Genomic DNA, 21,437 nt, shown 5'->3' on the forward strand with positions numbered 1-21,437 from the left:
TGTGAGGAAAAAAAGAACGTCTAAATTGCTTCTTTCTTTTCTTCTTTTTGCTTCTTTCCATTTACTCACCCATTCATAAAACAGTTGCACTATTTCAAAGCGCTAAACGATCAATCCACAGAAAATATTCTTTTCTTTATAATAGTATTTAAAGACATCTATATGGGAATTGGTACATTAAAAATATTTAGTATTTGAATGGTGTTAAAACATTCTATGAAAAAACTTGGACATTAATTTAACATCTACTTGGCTAAAAAGAATTCATTTACTATATGTGATACTATGTTGAAGATCTTTACACCGAATTACAGCACGCTTGGCCAAAAAATAATAATTTACTCTGACACAGTGATACCCCGGCTAACGAACGCATCGGCTTACGAATTTTTTGGCTAACGAAGATTTTTTCGTGATTTTTTCTGCCTCGACTAACGAATGCGGATTTGGCTAACAAACATTTTAGTTGATGTGGATGCACGCGCTAACATAAAACAGCCGCGTCGTGAGCTGAGTTTTAGCCCCAATCATTATCATTAGAATTACTGTCACTCGATCCCAATTAACTCATGTGAACCTCGGAATATTTTCTAAATGTGTCTCCACTTCTCTTTCTGAAAGTTTGAATTATTTCATGCAAAATGGAAGATTCAGCTAATAGAAAATGAAATGCATTGAAAAAATAAGAAGCTTAAATTTTCCGACAAGGCGTTCGTTCAGTGCAAGAATTTTAGCATCGAACTGAACAGTCTGGACATTCTAGGAGCTTATCCTTTCCGTCTGCAAATCTATCCAAATCTCCATCAGACACAGAAATGAGCTTAGCAAATCACAAATGAATGGAGACACCTACGAACTCAACTTAGTTGTGTACATTTGTGTAAAATATTTTAAAAGATCTCTTAAGTATCTCATCCTTCTGTAAATTATCATTTATCCAATTTTGAAGCTGCTCATTTTAGCCTTCGGTTAGTTTTCGTCGTTTTTAAAGTGCACCTCTGTATTTTAAATGTTATCTTTAAACTTTAGGCCATACCTAGAACGAAATGAACGATTTTCTATAGAAACCTAAAGGAAATCACGTTTCGGCTAACAAACGTGATTCTAGAACGAATTATCTTCGTTAGCCGAGGTATCACTGTACTTTATTGTTGATCTTTACAACGAATTTCATCATGGCGCTAACTTTATGTGGTCATGCAATACCTCCACACTTATTTCTACCTTAATTTGAATCATTGCTTTACTTGGTGAATCAGGAAGGAATCAAATGAACCCCAAGATTTCTCTAATTAGGTTTATAGGCTTTTGATTGGACTCTTGTGTATAAGTGGTAGCCAATTCAAATTTCCGAATGATGCTTAGTGCTTTTTCGATATTTTTTCAAAGTTTGAAATCAAAGTATTTCGTCGTTGTGGTTCTGAGACATATCAGGAAATTTTTATATAGGAAAATCTCTATTAATTGATAAATATAGTAATCAAGTATGCTGAGAGGAGTCAGGTACATAATTTTGTTTACTCGCAGCATTGCTGACCGTAGTCCAGCTCAACAGAAAGAATAGCACTTCTGAGGCATGCAGTACAACATACCGCGAATTTTTTTTTATTTTGGCTACTCAGTGTATCAATTCGATATGGAGTTGCCATGTTATAGCTTCTTTTATTCATTAAGTTACTGAACATTAAAAAATGATGCAATGAAACTTTTCCCATCTGTGACAACTTTCGATTCAACGCACGTGATAACCCCATTTTATGAAATCTAGTAAATAATTCATTAGAATTTTCAATGACTTTAGTTTATTCCTTGGTATCACTTTTATATATATTTTGATTTCCCAGTGACCTTAGTTCTATAATTAAAAGTCCTAGTGATTATATGCACAATAATATTACATAACGTGTTTTTGGATGCACGCGAATAAAAAGAAAGAGTTAATTCCAAAGTCATTCGGAAAAAATTGATATTGGATATTTGAATATCGATTGTGCGTGTGTGTGAATGATCTGCGCCATCTTTTGGAAGCAGCACATAGGATTGTGAAAAATGTTTTATTATTCTGCCATTTTGTAGTAGATGATCAGCTGATGTTGAATTATTTCACATTTATTTTTGTGAAACCTCAGTTTAATATTTCTATACTCGGTTTTGAGAAATGGAAGAAAAAGCCTAAGCAAGATCTTTAAGGAACAAATCGCCGGTGTTTCACTTTTCTAGTTACAGCTATACATGCCAGCACCTTATATATTTTGAAATTAGGGTAGTTAGGTTTTGCACTAAGGATCTTGGGCCTCTCACCTCCTCTTTCGGATCTGCACCTGTTATAGATAGTCAATTTTTGTTTCCGAATTTCTTAGTGACTTAAGCGTCCACAAAACACCAAACATATACGGAAGACTTAGCGCATTTATTTTTCAAACTTTTTTTTCTCGGATAATTTTTACCGTAAAATTCCACTAAATTCATTTTTAGTACCTGTATACTGCTGAACACCATAAAAATTTTAAATTGCCTTTCTTTCATATTGTAATCATGTGAAATGTAGATTTTTGAAAAGGCAAAAATGTTCCAAGGTACTGTAGAACAAATGGTCTTGTACCTTGAAGCATGCACTGTTGCACCTTGTAACAGGGTAAAATTACAAAGTCAAAAAATTCAAAAATTACTGGAAAAATAATACAACCTCTGACAATAAAGTTCGGTGAATAGTCCTGTAACATTAACGTAGATGAAATGTTAACGAAAGTTGCCTTACTGTCCTTCGAAATAATCACCTCCCATTACTATGCACCGCTGAGATTTCCTATACATGTCCTGGAAACTTTGCAAGAAGTCTTCTTTTGGGATGGAGTTCAAAAGCCTCGTCACGTTTCGTTGGATGTCAGGAGTATCGTCAAATCTCTTTCGTTTCAAAGTGAGTTTGAGTCGTGGGAATAGGAAGAAGTCTAGAGGATTGAGATCCGGCGAGTATGGTGGATGTTAAATTTGCACCACCCCCTTTTTTGCCAGGAACTGTTTGACGATATTGGCTGTGTGAGGGCGAGCATTGTCGTGAACAAGAAACCATAAACCTTGTTGTGCGTACTGAGGTCGTACCCTGCGTAGACGTTTCATGAAACGGGTCAAAATTTCAATGTACCTTGCAGCATTCATCGTCGTTCCCTCAGGTAGAAATTCCTTGTGGATTTTCTTGTTCTCAGTTAAGAACCAACGCAATAAACAAGCACTTTGTAAAACAAGTCTTTCACGGAACACAAACGACGCTCAACTGAACAACGGTGGCGGCAGATGGTCAACACTTGCCGCTACGCATGTGCAGCGTTTTGCTTCGCCAGTGTTGCCAGATCGGCCGTTCTGACTTCATTCACCGAACTTTATTGTCAGAGGTTGTATATAATGAGTATTTTTTAAATATAAATCATATATTGAAATTGAAAATATCAAAATAATGACACAAATATGATAATTAATATATGCACACAAAAGTTACAACAATAGAGGTAGGAACGTATTTATATCGATGTAGCATAATTATTCTACATTATACTCGTAGGAATGAAAATTAAATGTTTTTAACTTTTGTTCTGGCTGTTCCTTCGATGACAGGTGATTGCATTAGAGATATAACATCCGTGATGTCAACATTTGCTGTATCTGGCACTCATGAACAATAAAATATTTTCTCACCGCTCCTCCTAAGGAAATTGACTTGGTAAAAGTTTTTGTCGCACAGATTCCACACTGTAAACTTATGTTTTTTCACACACAATTGACTGGAAAACATCCTAAAGGTAGATGGAAGAGAAGAAATGGGAGTAGTTGAAGTTTTTATAGGAAAGAAATTATATGGAACTAAAATCCAAAGTATAAATTGCATTTAAAAGTTTAAAAAAGTATTAAAAATTTATGTAACTTGAGTATTCGAATTTAAACTAGGAATATTTCAAGATTTATACTGTTCAGAGGTACACGATTTTTTTTTTCAATGTACACGTTGTTCCATTATTTGTAAAAAATATTAGTAGCTTTTTCACAGTACTTAGTATGATTGAGCACTTAGTATGATTCAAGAAGTAATTGCATGGATTATAATTACTAAATATAGTTCACTAAACTTGCAATGTTGAGAAGAAACACAGCAAAAACAAGCACATAATTTTTTTACTTTTTGTGCCTTCTTGGGACTCTGTCAAGGTCACAGACAAAGAGCCGAAACTATATTCAATTGCGAGGTTATGTATTGCTAATCTCTTGCGCTCGAAAAACATCAACTACAATACTATTAAAATTATTTCAAGTGTTTCAAGGTCTACTACGGTCAAAGGTGCAACAGTTTCCCCTACTTATTGTTTGTGAATATTCCATGTTCTAAAAAACACGTAAGTTGAATTGAACATTAAAATTTTATGCTCTCCCCGAGTCATTCTTATTTAAAAACGGCAGCTTCTGTGGGAAAGGAATTTATTTACAGCGAGTATAGAAATTCTCACTTTCGGATAGTTATTGCATGTCATCTTGATACGGCTTATTGTCCCGAAGTGCGTCATTAAATTGGTCATTAGGAAGAACACTCAACTTTGTCTATATATGTATGGCGTGTGCTCGTTTCCGGGTTTCTCTCCATTTCGTGTGACATAACTATGCACCCTACTGGAGAATATATAAAATAAGAGGAAACAAGTGGGAGGTATTTTAGTGGACGTGTGCCGGGAATAATCAAGTAACAGGTGGCCCTCGTTGAGAAGTCAGCACGTAGGGTTATGACGAAAGCCTTCGTGAGACGTTAGGGAAAAGGTCACAATGGCGACCAACTATAATATATACGAAGTCGACGGCGAAAGATTTTGATCTTATCTGGAGTAATATTATCTGGGAAAAAAGATTTTTTTCTCTTATATCTTCCATTTCTGAAGAAACAGAAAACTTTTTTTTAATCTTAGTTTTGGGCTCGAGGGATCTACCTTTCCTTGATATATAAAGAAGGCAACTTGAGATGGGGCAATGGTTGGACGTGACCTTAGTTCTGTGTTCACATCTTTTGGCCCCCCTTTTTTTATTATTCTCTTTAACGATATCTTTTTTTTTTGTCTTTCACGTGACCCGAAGGTTCACTTAGGAATGCGCGACTGGACCTACGTGACCTTCGTCCCCTGCCCTTCAACCTTGAGCACGCATTCGTGATCTCACGACTTCAACTCACTCTCTTTTTCTGAGCTCATCAAGAAATCCTTAAAAAGAAAAGCTTCTTTTTCGTTATCTTTTTTTTTTTCTTTTTTATTATTATTTTGCGAGTTTTTGAAGGTGAGGAACGTTAAGTTGTTTTGAATTTGTGTAAATTTATATACATTCCTAAAAGCCACAGACTAGTTTTCCAAGTGCTTTTTTGCGTGGGGGAAAAAAGCAAAAACTTTTTTTTTTATCTATAAAAATAGCGGACGTGAAACGTGCCCGATTCTTTTTAATACTAATCTTTCACGATCACGTTCGACCTGCCTCGTTATCACTAACACCATATCAACTATTTTGATAAGTTCTTTTAAAACGACCAACACAGTTACATTAGCTGCATTAAAATACGTGTATAGTAGATAGACAGAAACTTAAAAAAAAAATGTGTGTCCTTCAACAAAAACATTTCAGAGAGCCATTTTATTTTCAAGTACGGTATTGAATTTAATACCCTACCTGGTGAAAAAAGTCGAATACTTTGTTGGGTTCCTTTAGCACGAATTGCATCGTGACCTTAATTGTATGGAATCATGCAATCAACATCTCAACTCTTATTTCTAGACTAGTTTGCATCACTGTTTCCCCTATGTGGATCAAGAAAAAGAGACGACTACTCAGATTCCTCTCTAATAATGTCTGTATGCTCTCGATTAGAATTAGGTAGGAACTAGACAGTGACCAATCTAAGTGTACGAATGTTGCCTTGTGCTTTTCTGCCAATTTTCTACAGATTCAGATTAAAGTACCTCAGCGTTTTCATCCTGGGGCATGTCATCAATTCATAGAAGAAAGCGCCCATTGATGGATAAAATGTGGTTATTAAGCATGCTGAGAGAGATGATTTTATTTTGTTGACTGACAGTAATGTGGATCCTAGTCCAGTCCAAAAGCCCATTGCAGATCGTAAAATTTTCTCTGAGGTTTTCACAGTAGGTATTGTGACATTCTTTTTTTGGCCACTCAGTATAGTTTAATTTTAAACTTCCATTCATATTCAGGCCTTTCTTCTAAAAATAGACCAACACAGGAAATTTGACCTTTCTTTAAAAACTGAAACGTAAAACTTTCATACGATAAATGCCGTTCATATGTTCGAATCTCTTTTAAAATTTCTATAAGTATTTAATATCATTCATTATACCAACGAGTTATTCTCATGAAATCCATTTCTAGCAATTATGAAACACGTTAAACTGTTTGGAATCCAGAAATATCTTCCCGAAAAAAAGTTTAATTTCGTTTTTTATTCATCGAATAGCTTTTGACATTAAATAGGCACAAAGGAAAGGAAAATGAGTTCTTTAAACTTAAAAACAAGTTGTAAATACTGTACAGGTGTACCATCTGTAAGGCTGCATTTTGACAAATAAATTAACAATGATGATATTAATAAATACTGTTGTTTATTGGAAAAGCTCGGAAAATTATAATTTAAAAAATGACAAAAAAAATAATTATTGTTAAAAATTTTAATTAAGTCAAAATCATTAGTTTCTATTTACAGGCCTTCATTGCCAGGCTCTCTCACAAAAAGACTTGTGGAAAAATAAAGCACTGTATAACATGGAAAAGATAACTGAAAAGCATTTCTTGCCATTTCCGAGTGATCCGAAGTTCATTTTACGTATCTCATTTTTTACCATCAGTTGTTGTTGCCATTTTTTCGATTAATATAAGTGTGTGTATGAAGTGGTACGTAGAAGTATCTTCAGTAAATGAAGGGTCAAAAGACTACACATGACAGCTTTTAGATTTGCATCAAGTTTGTTTTACACGATAATCAATGTGGATCGTTTTGATTTCTGATTAATTACTCATAACATTTAGACACTTTCAAAAATATGGAAAATATTTTATTTGCTCATATTTTCATACCATGTTTATGTTCTCTGACGGGCTAATCGGATTCTAAATTTTGACTGATACTAAAGAGAAGTTCATAGATAACCGTGCTATAATCTAGAGAAAAAGGCCCACGCATACAAAGGAGTGTTGAACACACGACTGCCAAGCAGATAAATACATTTCATAATTTTAATGGCAATATGAGGAAGAGACCGTATTTTGTGTAAAATCTTCAAAGAAAAAAAACGTACTTACCTGGAAAGGAGAAGCTTCTTTCATTGAGAGTAAGAGTCTTTTTTAAGAGAGGCGCCCCTTTTAACCTAAACTTGTTTTATTATTTTTACTGTCATGAACTGTTTCTCTCGCACCTTTAAACTTTGACCCTGATTTTTATTGGGTTATTTTCAAAGTAATACACTTTAACTGTGTATTTCATCTGTTGTGAACTCGTCACAGTTGTTGTTTTATTATTATTATTTTTCATTTGTTAGCACGAACAAACGTGAAATGAAGATTAAAGAAAAAAAACCCCTAAAATCGTGTTTATGAGAGAAAACATTACAGCATCATTTCTTTATGTCGATTTACTTTTTTTTAAATTTCATTTTCATGTGTTTCATAGCTTCATTTATTTACTTGTGACGAGTTTTAGTTAAGAGTCTAATTCTTCATTTTTTTTATTCAAAAGAAAAGAAATATATGGCATCGTGCAACTCGGGGAACATATATTAATATAGCCGTAAGAAACATTTTCATTTTTCAGCTTTAAACAAAAAAAAACCAAAAAGACTTGCAACTTATATGATTTTTTGTCGTGTGCTTCACACACTGTGAATGCTTATTTATTTATTTTTAAACAAATACAACATTACTGAATAAATTTTAATGTAAAATAGACGACGAGTAGGTGAAAGGTCGCTTACGTTGTTAAATGTACTCTAAAAGGTTATTTTTCGTATTCCCTTAGGGTACCAAAAACCGTAACTGGAACGTTTATTTTTAAAATTTTCAAACCAAAACTGTCTCTCGAAAGAAATTGATATTTAAGAAATACGTACTTGTTTTTTGCTTTCTCAATTTGTTTTTACATATTTAAGGCAATTGACTACCTTCAAATGACAAATTTTGTGTAAATTGCCGATTTAAAAAAAAATATATTTATTGTATTCACAAAATTCACAATCACACAATTGTTATTTTGCCGCCCTCATCACTTTGGAACTTGATAATTTGGCAATGGTGTTTTTTTCCTCCCATCCAAAATTTGACATCCGCTAATTTTTTCCTCCTGGGGAAGTTTCCCCCTCTGCTCTCTTCTAGTCCCGGCTCTGCACGAGACCATATAGGGTTAAAGGCAGCAAACAAAATTTTCCCAACGTGTTTTTATAAGATTCGCGTGTTTTGTTACATTATTTTACTCAATTTCTCAAAACGTATACAAAATATTTTCATCAAATTTGTCTAACAGAGTTTCAGATAGTAGTAGCCGTGTAATAGACAAAGGCTATATGTTCGGAATTAAATATTTTACAGTTGTTTAAAAATAAAATATAAAGTTTTTTCGTCAAAGTTCTTGTATTGTTTCAAGGGTATTGTGTGAAACATTTCAGAAAATATTTAGTGTACCCCAAAACCTTTATTTATTTCTGTATGCCGGAGGTAAAGGGTGCTATGTCTATTTTCGTCAATGCCATTAATTCGCAGTAATTTCGTTACACAATACGTAGGTTTAAGACATTAAGTCCCATTTCAATAAATATCAGAGATATTTACTTCATGAAACAAGCGAACTCCATAAAAATACACTGTACTAAAAAAATCTTTATGCGGCTCTCCCCTGTAAAATTTCCCTTTTGTGACATGGCGCCCTTTACTTCCGACATACAGATTTACGTTTTAATTCAAGGTGATTCTAAATTCATGGGACAAACTTTAAAAGGATTACTAAACTATAAAGCACCTAAACAAGCATTTTTGGTCATGGAGTGTGTGGTCGAATTCTAAATCAAAGGCGTTAAAAGTGCTTTTAGAGAGTACTCAATAGCACTTCACCAGTAGCAAATTATAATACTTTTCATTGGAGTTAACTGCGATGTGTGCTATCAACCATCCGAGGGTGCATATGGTTCCAACATAATGAAGTAGACCCATATTTGCTGGGAAAAATTCGAAATTACTCAAAGACTACATTTCTGCTTCAACGGATTAGATACGCCGAGCTCATTTTACATGGCACCCGTCTCCCACCATATCTCTTCTCTCTCGACTTTTTTTTGTGAGCTCATCTCCTAGGAATCGTGGACGTGATTCCTATTGGCACCTTTGGGGACCTCATGGCCAAAATTAGCGTCATTAACGTGTGTCACCAATATGTTTTATTACAGAGTTTGCACTTTAACCTTTCATATTCGACCACACATTCCACGACGAAAAATGCTTGTTTAGGTGTGTTCTATCACCCTTTTAAGTTTGTCTCATGAATTGTGAATCACCCTGTGAATAAAAAATATATGTAAATTTTATGTAGTTTGAAAGCTGGGCATAGTGGTTGGATACATAAATGCTAAAAATTAAAAATACATAAATAAAAAAGAAAAATATAGATCACTATTCCATATGTCTAAAATTATTCAGAAAAATTTATCAAGTTAACAATAGTTTTATTAATTATATATTAACATAATAAATATAGCTGGCCCGATTAAACAATCAGAGTTAAAAATGTTAGTTGAGTAAATCGACTATATCATTCTGATTAAAATTGGATGAAAATCTTCATTATAACTTTGTAGATTAATTTTACTTATAAGACAAAGCCGATTATATGTCATAAATTATGTTCCCATACATAACATTTTAGATCAGTGCCCATATTTATAAAATTATTTGAATCAATATCGCGATCAAATTTTTCGGCATGGGTTATACAAGCCAATTCAACGAAAACTGGTGATGATTTCAGTTTTAAATTGAGTTCGATGGAATTTTTAGAAGAAGTGATCAAAATTTATTGTCTCCACTGTGAACAGCAGTTTTGGTATTCAGGAAGTGTTCTCCTAGTACTATTTGGTAGTGGAACCCATTCTTAGATATTTTCTACAAATTTTAAGGATAACAAGTGACAATATGAAGATCAAAAGCGTTCGAAGTTAGTGTCTAACCTAAAAAATAAATTATTTTCTAAATAAAAATAAAAGCGACAAGATCCAATTGCAGAAATTCCAGGATTTGAGAGATATGTTCCGCATATTAAATTACTTGCAGCGGACAACCTTAATTTTTTTAATCTATTTCTATATTCATTAACATCTAACGAATAAGTGCGTGAGAAAATGGATAAAAATGGATAAAAAATATTTTTATAGCATCAATAATTAAAACTATATAGTTACCAATATTCCATTTGTTATGAATGGCTAGCATTTCAAAATTATTTGATTAAAATCGATTAATCAATCAATTTATCTATTATTATTTTTTTTTGACTTATCAGTTAAACATTTTAATCGATTCCCAGCTTTAATAATAAAATACTTCAGAATACCGGACACGATAGATTGATGGACATAAGATTCCATTTGAATGTGCTAAGAGATGAAGATGTGTGTGTGTGATGTGAATTAATTTAATCTTCGGGATTTTGTGTTGAAAATACATAATTATTTTTATGATTATGTAATAACGGTACGCTATTGAACTTTGCGAAGACCTCTTGACTACACCAGAAGAACCATCATCTACTATAGAAGACGTTACACGTGGGGAAAATTAAGCTTTCACTTTTTAAAAAAATCTGGAACCCGAGGCATGTGTTCCGTGGGCGAGAATGTAAAAAAAAAACCCATCTTATATATAACCAGGCAGCAGCTATCACACTATGACAGAATCATTTTGAGTTACACTGCAACTAGGTAAAGCCAACAGCAGCAACGGCTCCACAAATAAAGGAGAAGCAAAACAGAAAAGAAGAAGAAAAGGCCTCATTGATATTTCTGATTTAACAAGCTCTGTTTAACCCCTACAATTTGAGTGCCACGCTCTATTCATTTCGAATTGAAGAGCCCGAAGTGTACGGACTATTTGAGCAAACTGGTGCTTATTGTTCGCTTTCGGCGCTTTTCGACGTTGACTTAAGAAAGTTCTAGAGGTCAAGAAATGAGGGTTAAAACGCAGTCTGTTTCTGCCTCACGCACCGTGCAGCATCGTAATTTCAAGGGTCGCTTTTAGGGGTGATTCATTATGAGGGTTCCTGTGGACATATAGCTACGCTTTCAACTCGTTAAATTGCTGTTGATGCTCTGCTTATTTTTCAACAGTCTTAAAAATCCAAACCATTTCTAAGGGGACCATATACATATCTAAATACAAATCCAAAATCTGAAGCTACAAGAGGCAAATTGCACAACAAGGTGGCTGGAAAAAATAAATAAAGAAAAAAAAGGTAAAAAATTAAGGTATATATATAATAAAAGAAAATATAAATATATATGTGTACTTTTTTTGGGAAAGAGATTTTTCAGGTTGTTATGCCGATATGAATCTTTGGAAAGAAAAGTTTGCTGTTTTCTCTTGCACACCGGGTAAGCGCACCGTGCACTGCCTATACACCAAGACGCAACCTTCCTCTCTTTATAATATGCACTGACAGCTAACTGTCCTTTCAAAAGCTCTGTATCGGCATAACAACGGGAAAAATATCTTTCCCAATGTATATTGGACCAAGATCATTTGATCATTTTTGTCGCACCACGGTCATTTTCTACACAGGAGGGCTAATTAGACCGGGACCTACAATTTATTGCCGATTCCGAACGGCAGCTTGTTTTTATAATTATCGAGAGGTTGGTGCGCTAACCCCTCGATGTGGTAGCAATTTTATCAGCTGTAACGTAGTACCCCTGTGTTAGGTAAGTTTTCTGACAAGGACGAACCGGGCATCGAACTCGCGACACCTCCAAACATCCTTTGGTACTTTAGGCGAGTATCTTATCGATCTTGGCTATCGCGCCCTATAGACAAAGAAAACATCATGTCTCTATACAGTATATATGTATGTACTTTTTTTCATCTATTTATTCACATCTCAACAAGCAGAGTTCGATTGCAGAGTTGGAGAACCACGAGGAACATAATCCCGATACAAAAAGTACCACGAAGTAATAAGAAATACAAAAATAATAATTCATCATATTTACACAAATATGTGTGTATGTGTGTGTGTAATAAAGATTGGGGAAAAGCCCATAAATATGGTTGTCATAGCCTAAATACAGCAACCCAATGTTAGGAATAAACCAAAATAGCCAACGACGCATAATAACTACACTGTCCATAAAAATATGGTTATTATACATTTTATTATACATATCTCTTCTCGATTATTCCCAGCAAGCTTATCACATTTCCTTTTTAAAGGTGTCCAACGTGACGGAATTCACGATAACAGAAGTTTAGCTATTTCACGGATTTACAACCCTGTTAGAAAAAACTCCCGACGAGACAACTACTTAGAATTATCCCTATCTAACCGAAACTGGTGTCTCCGAGTCGAAGCAGTTCAATGATGGCGTAACAATATTTCATGATTCATCATATCGATCCCCTTGAAAATCTTAAATACTTCGATCATATTTGCCCGACGCCTACGTTGTTTCAAAAGAAAACATTCAATGAACCATGTCTCTCTTCATAGCTCAAGCCCTGCATACCCACGAGTGTTCTAAGCTCCAGGGGCTCTTTCATTCCTTCAACTCAGTCTATATCTTTCTGTGAGGATATGGTCTGTAAAACCGTATGATATACTCTAGGCCTCGGATAGGCGAAGGATGAAAACGCCTGATTATTGAACTAAATGTCGTTGCATTAAATTGCAAATAAACGAAACTGCATTAAATTGCAATTACAATTTGCTATTTCAGAAAATTGATTCCTAATAAAATTTTGAGATGTTATATTTGCTTCTTCATGGAGGATAATTATCCAGCGATGAATAAACACTCAGAGTTTACTGATTTATATATCTAACAATTCTGATGTCAAATGGATTAGAAGCACATCGCCATGCCTGTCATGGGTTTTAATAAGTCTTTTGAAAGTAAGTTGTATCCAGAGTGTTGCTATTTGCATACGGAAAATTTGAAAAATGTTTCTGTCAAACAAACGGAAAGAAAAATGAAACGAATGATGCGAAAAACGAGATAAAACGCATCATTTTCAATAATGTAATAATACAAACCGCGAACAAAGGTGTTAAAGATTAGGAACAAGTTGAGCAAGGCCTAAAGGTGTGCGACTGGTTTGACATAGATAGATGTCGAACGTGATATTGCTTTATAAAAAATTAAATCCTAACTTTTAGATGTCACTTTTTTAGCAATGGCCTATATGTGTCTCTAGTCTGTATGTATGACAATGCAACGCGGGTTAGTCCAGATGTATTTATCATGTCCGTATCGCTTCTTTTATTTGTACCAGGATATGATCTACAATGGCAAACACGATGGTCTCGTGCGTTATACAAACACTACAGGCACAGCTTGAGATCAACTCGATGATGATGATGATGATGATGATTTTGATGGCGATCTACTAGACGTTTAACTAGCGTATGCTGTTCACGTTCTCTCGCGTACCTGATTAATCTCTAAACAAAGGCTACACAACTTATCTGTCATCATTACCCGGAGGATTCATTCAATTTTTTTTATATATATATGCCGGGGTTCAGCAGTGGCGAGAAAGGGAACGGGGTGCCAAGTAAAAGGCTCTGAAAAGGTGAAGGGGTTCCTTGCCTTGGAACCAGTCAAGAACATTATTCTAATAATAAAACAAGTTCACACACACACATACAGAGCCTTCCTCACACTATGTTAAGCAACCGGTGATTAAAAAGAGGGTATTTAAAAGTTGCTTCAGAAGATATACGGTATAAAAAAATTTAGGGAGGCTGATGGGGGGTAAAGAGACTTATTATTTTGTTATATTAATGTGGATGGTGTATCAAGAAAGCCCGTGAGAGAGTATCCAGGCTCTTTATTTTGTTGTTGCTGCTGGTTTCCCTGCCTTATGTGCTTGTTAATTATGTATTTCTCCTTCTTTTTCGGGTCACTTAATGTCGGAATGCTGCTTATAGGTCGAATAGTCGGACCTGTTTGGTTAACTGTAGCAGCCTAGTGTTTAATGAAATTAAAATTCTCCCAGCGGAGAAAACGAGTAGCTAAAGGAATAAGAGCTTTCTTTTTTTCTATACACACCTTCGAGGGCATTGTTAGTATGTTGGTGCGCTTTTAATTATTGTTATCTATCCTGAGGTCTCATCCTTTTTTTTTCTATTCTCGCTACGCCGCATTATAAGCAACAGAATAGATTACGTAATTGTAAGTTGCATGAATGCTAAGCATACAAAATTTCGGCCGATAAATAAGTGGAAATCAGTATTAAACATCTCGTGCCGAAGTTGTTTGTGGCCGAGGTTAAATTTAGAGATTTAGCAAGCTCATTAAATAATTTATTCTCCATTATTGAACACGAAAGTGGATATATAATTATCACGCAATCGTTAAAGGTTGTATTTCTATATTAAGTAAGGTATACTATTTCTGGAGTAATTTCGAAAATGTTATCAAATTCAATCACAGTTTTTTAAGTTTTAGTTTCTCATAGAGAGATTCTAAAATAAAATTTAAAATGATAAATGTGATGAATCGTAATCACAGATCCTTTTAGAAAATTGGATAAATTTTGGTCATATATTGCGAATTTATGGCTGATTAAGTATAATTTTTAGGTCGTATTAGAGTAAATATGATCAATCATCAATTTGAAATTACTCAAATTTACCGGAATTGTGCGTAAACTTCAGTATAGGATGATGAATTTCATCGGAAATATTGATTTTGTTTGAACATGTTGATTCGTTTGAGAAAAGCCAACATCAAAGACTGATAATAATTTTTATGTTTATCTCTTTTTAACACTTATTTTCATTTAATTTAATTTTTATGGAAAGTACGCGCAATGCACACATCACACATGGGCAAAACTGCTAAACTGATTATTTCACAAATGAGGGAGGAACGATTTAGAGGTGATAAGAGAGACTCAATAACCTAATAAAAGAGGTGATAATTGTTTTCATATTTTCAAACTTGCAAACTTAATTCGGAAATTATACATAATCGTTAGTAAAAATTGTAAATGCAGTGAAATTTATCAAACTTACTGAGACGATTGGTGATTATGCATAATCTCTCACTGATTTAACACATTTATCATAACATATGATTATCACGAGATCGTAAAAGTTTTATTAAGAAAAGCATATTATTTCTGGTGAGATTTCAAATGTTTCCAATTCAATCTTATTTTTTTTTCAAGTTTTGTTTCCCGGTAGAAAGTCTGAAATAAAATTTATGAACGGCGAATGTTATCACGTATTCCACGCGTTTTAAAACTATGAATTTGCTTATCAGGCGGAGCTACAGTATAGGAACATCGGATATGTGTATTTAGTGGAAGAAACGGGGACGTAATATCATGTACGTACGGCGTTTATCAAAAAAGGATGCCAGGCGTTAAAATCATAAATAATATACACCCGGGAATGTCACTGTGTCATTTCCGTCATTTTTGGTGAATACCGACCTCACTTCACGTTTTCCTAACACTCGAAATTCACAAGTAAAAATATTTTTTCAAAAACGTGGAATAAAAAATGACGCAAGCTGTTATCAACACTGAGGAATTTTCGCTGGAACTCGGCCAGAATCCACCGATAAAATTCACGAGTCATATATAAATCTTCCCCACAACAGTCAAAATATAAGTTTTTAAATACTGAATCATTACCCTTTTGATAAAATAAAAATTTTAAGATGTCAAAATAATTTTTTTAAACATTCAATCATTTCGATTACTTCCATTACCTCCAAACCAATCAAGTTTTTCCACTCTCACAGAACTAGTTCAATATATTATCGATATATTGATGATCACCATAGCTTATCAATATCGAATAGTGATAAAAAAATATCTAAAATTATATCGTTATTCATATTACAGCAACAAAAACCAAACATTATCTTTCATTTCCTATAAGCAACTTATTTATATTTTTCACCTTGATATTTCTTTGATATTTTTCTCAAGGTCACGATATTATTATTTATTATTAATTTTTCTATGTGAATGTTATGTGTGAAGTGAACCATATATGTATAGTTGATTGTTAAACATTTGATTTATGTTTGTGAAGTGAACCCGGAAACATATTGGGACGTACATTATGTCTCTATTTATAAAAATTCTTCTGAATTCCATTGACCTTTTAATCCGCCACGAGGCCATTTGTTGCATTTTTCTTCATTGGTATCTCTCTCTCATACACGTTATATATTATATATACATTTTTTTTGTTATTTTTAAATATATATTTTGTTACCTTCAAATGTCGACATGGTGAAGAAAATAAATGTATAAAAGAAAACAAGTGATGACGATTGTCGGCAAGGATTCATGGAGAGTGTTAAATCCTCTATCTCTCTCATTCCGTTTCTTTTTTAATATAGTTTTTATCTATTTTCCGCACTGTCAACGTTTTATCATGATACAATATGGAATTCCCCCCCCCCTTCGTTGGGAACATACAGAAAAAAAAAGCCGCATTAATGCATGAAAAATGAACTGAATAATACTAGTTGACAGGATATAACTGGTATCCGTTTTGATGTTTAATAATAGATTTGAGTAGTTTTTGTTTTGCTCTTACCTGTTTTTACGACGTTTCTTTCGATACTTACCAATTACGACATTCTTTTCTGCGATAAATATTATTAATAAATTTTTCTTTGCCAAATATGCGGATATTTCTCGTGTGTTTTATAGTAAATACTTCCTTATTGCAGTGTTTAGCACAAATGCGAAAAAAAAAAATGATGTATCCGAACTTGTATGATACTTGTTTCTGTGATATTTCATTGAACTCAGCATCTGAATGATTTACAGGTGGCCATACCGTAGGGATTTTTAATTAGTCTACAAGATAAGAAATTAATCAGCACTGTACAATACAATATTTTATGGTTTATCCACCATGGTGCTTATGTTTTTGAAATGATAATTTTGAAAGCTCGTAGAGCTCATGTTAGTTTCGGTTTCAAAAAATAATCTCCGGAAAATTTTCTATCGATATTATAGCATAAAATTGAAATATCAGTTATCTTAAATTGCATTTTAACTATTCGGAATATGTTTTGAGCTTTCAGCAAGTATTTTCTAACGAAACGAGGGCTGGAAAGAAAGTATCAATAACACATACGTATCTCAAAAACTATTTATTGTATCACCTTTTGAATTTAGCATTCTTTAAATATTATCTTGAGTCATATTCGTGCACCATTGCTAGTAACCCAGTGGACGCTGGACATCAGTGGTAGTATTGTTTTCCTGAATGCTTCTGAAGGATCGCTCTACTGTTTATATCAATAGAGCATCATCTGCAATGGGGAAAAAATGTTTCTTTAATGGTTCCTTGAACTTGTGAAAGAAATCGAAGTCATGAGAGACTTATGAATGGATGCTGGGACGGTTATTAATACTTCTCACTCCCACTGAAATTAAATTATGAAGATCTTGTCTATCTTAAAAAGATAGTTGTCTGGTTATTTATTTATATAGTGTCTGGTTATTTATTTATTTATATAGTGTCTGGTTCTCTCTATTGAAATTATTCTTCACTGGAGAAACAATGTGATGACAGGCATTGCCATACATCAAACTAGACCACCATTTCATATGGTTTGCTTCCACTATCATAAGCTTCAAGGCCTGCATAACATTCCTTAAAATTTCTGCTTATTCGTCACGTAAAGTTTTACCTCCGCATACGATCCCCCCCCCCCCATCAAGATCTATTAGAGAGCAGTCAACTTTCGCACAACCAAATTTATGCATGATTCACCTATCCACATCATACATGCCAATCTTGGAACCAAACCTCTCCGTAGTAGCAATGTTCATCGCCGGGGGGGGGGGGGTCCCTCACCTCCCAAAGAAATTTTTTTTCTGAAAAAATTTTTTTCTCATGACTTTTTTTTAAAAATATAAATTAATTTTCTTTAACTTAAAAAAAATTGGGAATCTGACACTCTGTATCAAACCGCATCTTTTATGCCAATTGGCTGATTTGTTATTTATTATTTGTTATTTGATATTTATTCTTGGCTGGATATTTATTCTTTAGAGATTCTTTGGAGTCTTTCCGTGCAGTCATTTTGTACTCGATAGGATAATGGAATTCAAAGAAACCCGTGAACAAAAGAAGTTTAAAAAAAAAACCAGACTCTCGTAGATTTACAGAGATTTGCCGTAGTTCCGTATTTTATGGTAGAAATCCGTAGATACTACGGAAGTACAACTATAGTAGTTGGCAAGTATGATCCATATATGTACAACACTATGGACAATAAATTTGCACAGATGTAACATAATATTTTTCTAAACATGCTGGGAACTGCATTGCTTTCTCATGCTCTTGCGTGTCATCAGTGTCATCCCTGCCGTCAGTGGCGGATTAAAGTCGGTCGGGGCCCCTTCCGCAAAAGAAAATATTGGGCCCCCTAAATTAGAAAAAGTATAAAGTTTGTGTTTTTCGGGCCCTGGGCGTGCCCGGTGCACCCGCCGTTAAATCCGCAGCTGCCTACCTGTTCTGCTTATAATCCGCGTATTATATATATATATTAAAAAAACTACTTGAAAAATGTGAATTTCTTAGCACGGATTATAGGCTACTTCGTATTATCTGCTCATGTCATGCGAACTCTCTTTCCAGACCACGTATTTGTTTGTAGAATACAAGAAAGCAATAATTACATAAAAGTTAATTTTTACCCTTTAAATGTTCAACGCTTGCATTAGAAAAAAAATTCTCACAAGAAATATGGTTATACGTTGGAAAATTTTTGTTTTTAATGCCCATAAGAATCGTGACAAGTGTGTGTTACTTTTGAAAATCCTTTTGCCATACTAACATAGTTTATTGTGTATATATATTTTGATCACAGAAAATAACAAAATCGATTCAAATATTTGGTAAATCTATGAGTGGGCAACCAAAAACTGATTGATATTTTCGTTATATTCGGCCGGATTCAGTCACCAGTGATGCGTTGAGTTGAGTTGCTGTGGCAAGATTCATATATAGAATCTTGCCACTAGAATAAAAAAGATTCTCTTATATTTTATTATTATTATATGTTTGAACTGCTTCAAGCGAGAAAATTTGTTCACCCACCGAAATGCAAAATAAACAGATGAGAAAAAAAAGAAAAGAATTGTTTCATTGTGTGGAATTCTTTGAAGCAAAGAAATAGATGGGGTAAAGAAATCTGTTCTCTCTTGAAGACAAGATAGAGCAGAAATCAGAGTAAATTAAAAAAATATAAACACATGTATATATGCGTGCATGCGTTTTTAACATGCGAGGTGTACTGAAGTGAAGCTCATTTTCTGTTTGTTTTTTTTTATCTTTCCAGAGCCAAGTAACTCGTCTTGTGGAAGCTAAAAGATTTTCGTCCATGCGTAATGGACTGCCGTGATCGACAACAACCCTATCACGGACGACTAGACATCGAGTCAGATATTCAACAGCAACACATGATTGCGAGCAACAGGAGACCACCACAAAACTAACTCCTGAATCGTTATATAATAATCCCACCGCAATTTCTCATCCCGTCCTTGAACTGGAAGATTAGCTTTAAGGAGATTATTATCGTTTCTTTTCTCTGTCGTATTATAATCCCCTTTAACGTCAAGACATGGAAAGTAATCGCAATCGAGGCAACAACAAAAACGGAGAAAGGTAACGACGGATTAAGACAAAACAAAAAAACATTTTAATTTAAATTTTTTTGTTGTTGTTTCTTCGGATGTGATTTTGTGAGATCGATATGTTTTATTGGATATTTGACTATTGAATTATATATATCAATGATGACGACCTGAAAACAAAGTCTTCTGTAAACGGTGAGTTTTTAATTCGAAGCAAGTTCTGAGATCTTTAATTTTCGGTTCGTTTTAAATGTTAAAATGCGTTAGAATTTTGTGAGGGAATTCGAGAAACTTGACTGGATATGGATTTTGAATATTTTTGTTTAATTTCATTTATTTGATTCAATTTATTTGTAATCGAGTTTAGACAGTGATGAAAGTTCTGATGTTTCGAATGTTCAGTAATACTTAGTAGATGTGCATGAAATTTTGTATGAAAAAGTATTTTCCTGCGTTTTTCAACGGAAAGGTTAATGTAATTTCGATGAGATGGCCATTGTATTCATATCTGACTCATTGATATAATTACTCATCATTTTCATCAGTTATAGTAGCGTTTTATTTGAATTTCGTGAGAAATAATATATGATCGATTTCAATAGTATTTGATGTGGTTTTTATGATTATCTCATGGCTTGAAGACAAATACTCATAACGAATTCTCATACATTAAAAACAAATATTTTAATGAATATTTTAATCGTCACAATAAATACTCAACGGTAACTCAAATTCATGTTGGCAATATCTGTTAAAGAGGAGTAACTTCAAAATCCGTTCAGTCCGTGTCAGAATCGTTTCTTACTTGGTGGAGTGCTAGTAGTATTTTCACTTGCAGGGTAGAGATGGTGCCAATGCAAATATAGAATATGTGGTAACTCCAAAAAGTTACTCTCCACTACACTGAGTGGTCAGACCAGTTACTCATTGTTCTCATCAGTATAGTAAAGTTTTGTTTGAATTTCGTTCTGCAGACCAACCTCTCAGTGAGAGACTTTTGGTATCGGTTAGAGACTGTAGATCCCAGTCTAATTAGCAATCACGTGCGTAAAATTACTGTATTGTGACAAAAGTGATGACACGATAAAACTTATTACTACAGAAAAAGCAATACGAATCATGGCCAATACGGCTGTGAACAAAACTTTGATGCTTTAATATCATGAAACAGACCCGTTTTTGCCGTGAAATACTTGGAATTACTTAAACACTACATTTCTGCTCCAATGGATTGGATACGGTGTGTGGAATGGCTCCCTTTCTTCATGATCACTTTTCTCACCACTTGTTTTTGAGGATCATCTCCTGGGTATTGTGTACGAGACTTCCATTGAGGCCCTTGAGGACCTGACCTCGTCATCAAAAGTAGTATGATCAATCTCTCGATCAGTCATTTATTTCGCTTATGGGACCAAACCCATGAGAACGGTTAGCAAGAATACAGGATAGAAGTTGATAAAAATAATGCCATTAATGTGTCGAGCGGTTTTAAAACCTCAACGATTCATTCCATGACAAAAAAGACTTGCTTA

At 34.0% G+C, this 21,437-nt stretch overlaps 1 protein-coding gene across 2 annotated transcripts in view; it reads left to right on the forward strand.

Annotated features, from left to right (window-relative positions):
• Positions 1–21,437, forward strand: part of LOC149080027 (uncharacterized) — a 193,098-nt gene that overhangs the window by 53,890 nt on the left and 117,771 nt on the right. For both annotated transcript variants that reach the window (XM_089238968.1, XM_089238969.1), the window contains exon 3: positions 19,608–19,936. In XM_089238968.1, coding sequence (XP_089095094.1) covers positions 19,893–19,936 — 44 coding nt within the window. In that variant the 5' untranslated portion in view covers positions 19,608–19,892. The remainder of the gene's footprint in view (positions 1–19,607; positions 19,937–21,437) is intronic.

The sequence above is a fragment of the Pholcus phalangioides genome, unplaced genomic scaffold (genome assembly GCF_987345545.1).
Source record: "Pholcus phalangioides strain wild (caught in Gottingen) unplaced genomic scaffold, Ppha-v1.0 ptg000011l_1, whole genome shotgun sequence".
In the NCBI taxonomy this organism is placed as follows: Eukaryota; Metazoa; Arthropoda; class Arachnida; order Araneae; family Pholcidae; genus Pholcus; species Pholcus phalangioides.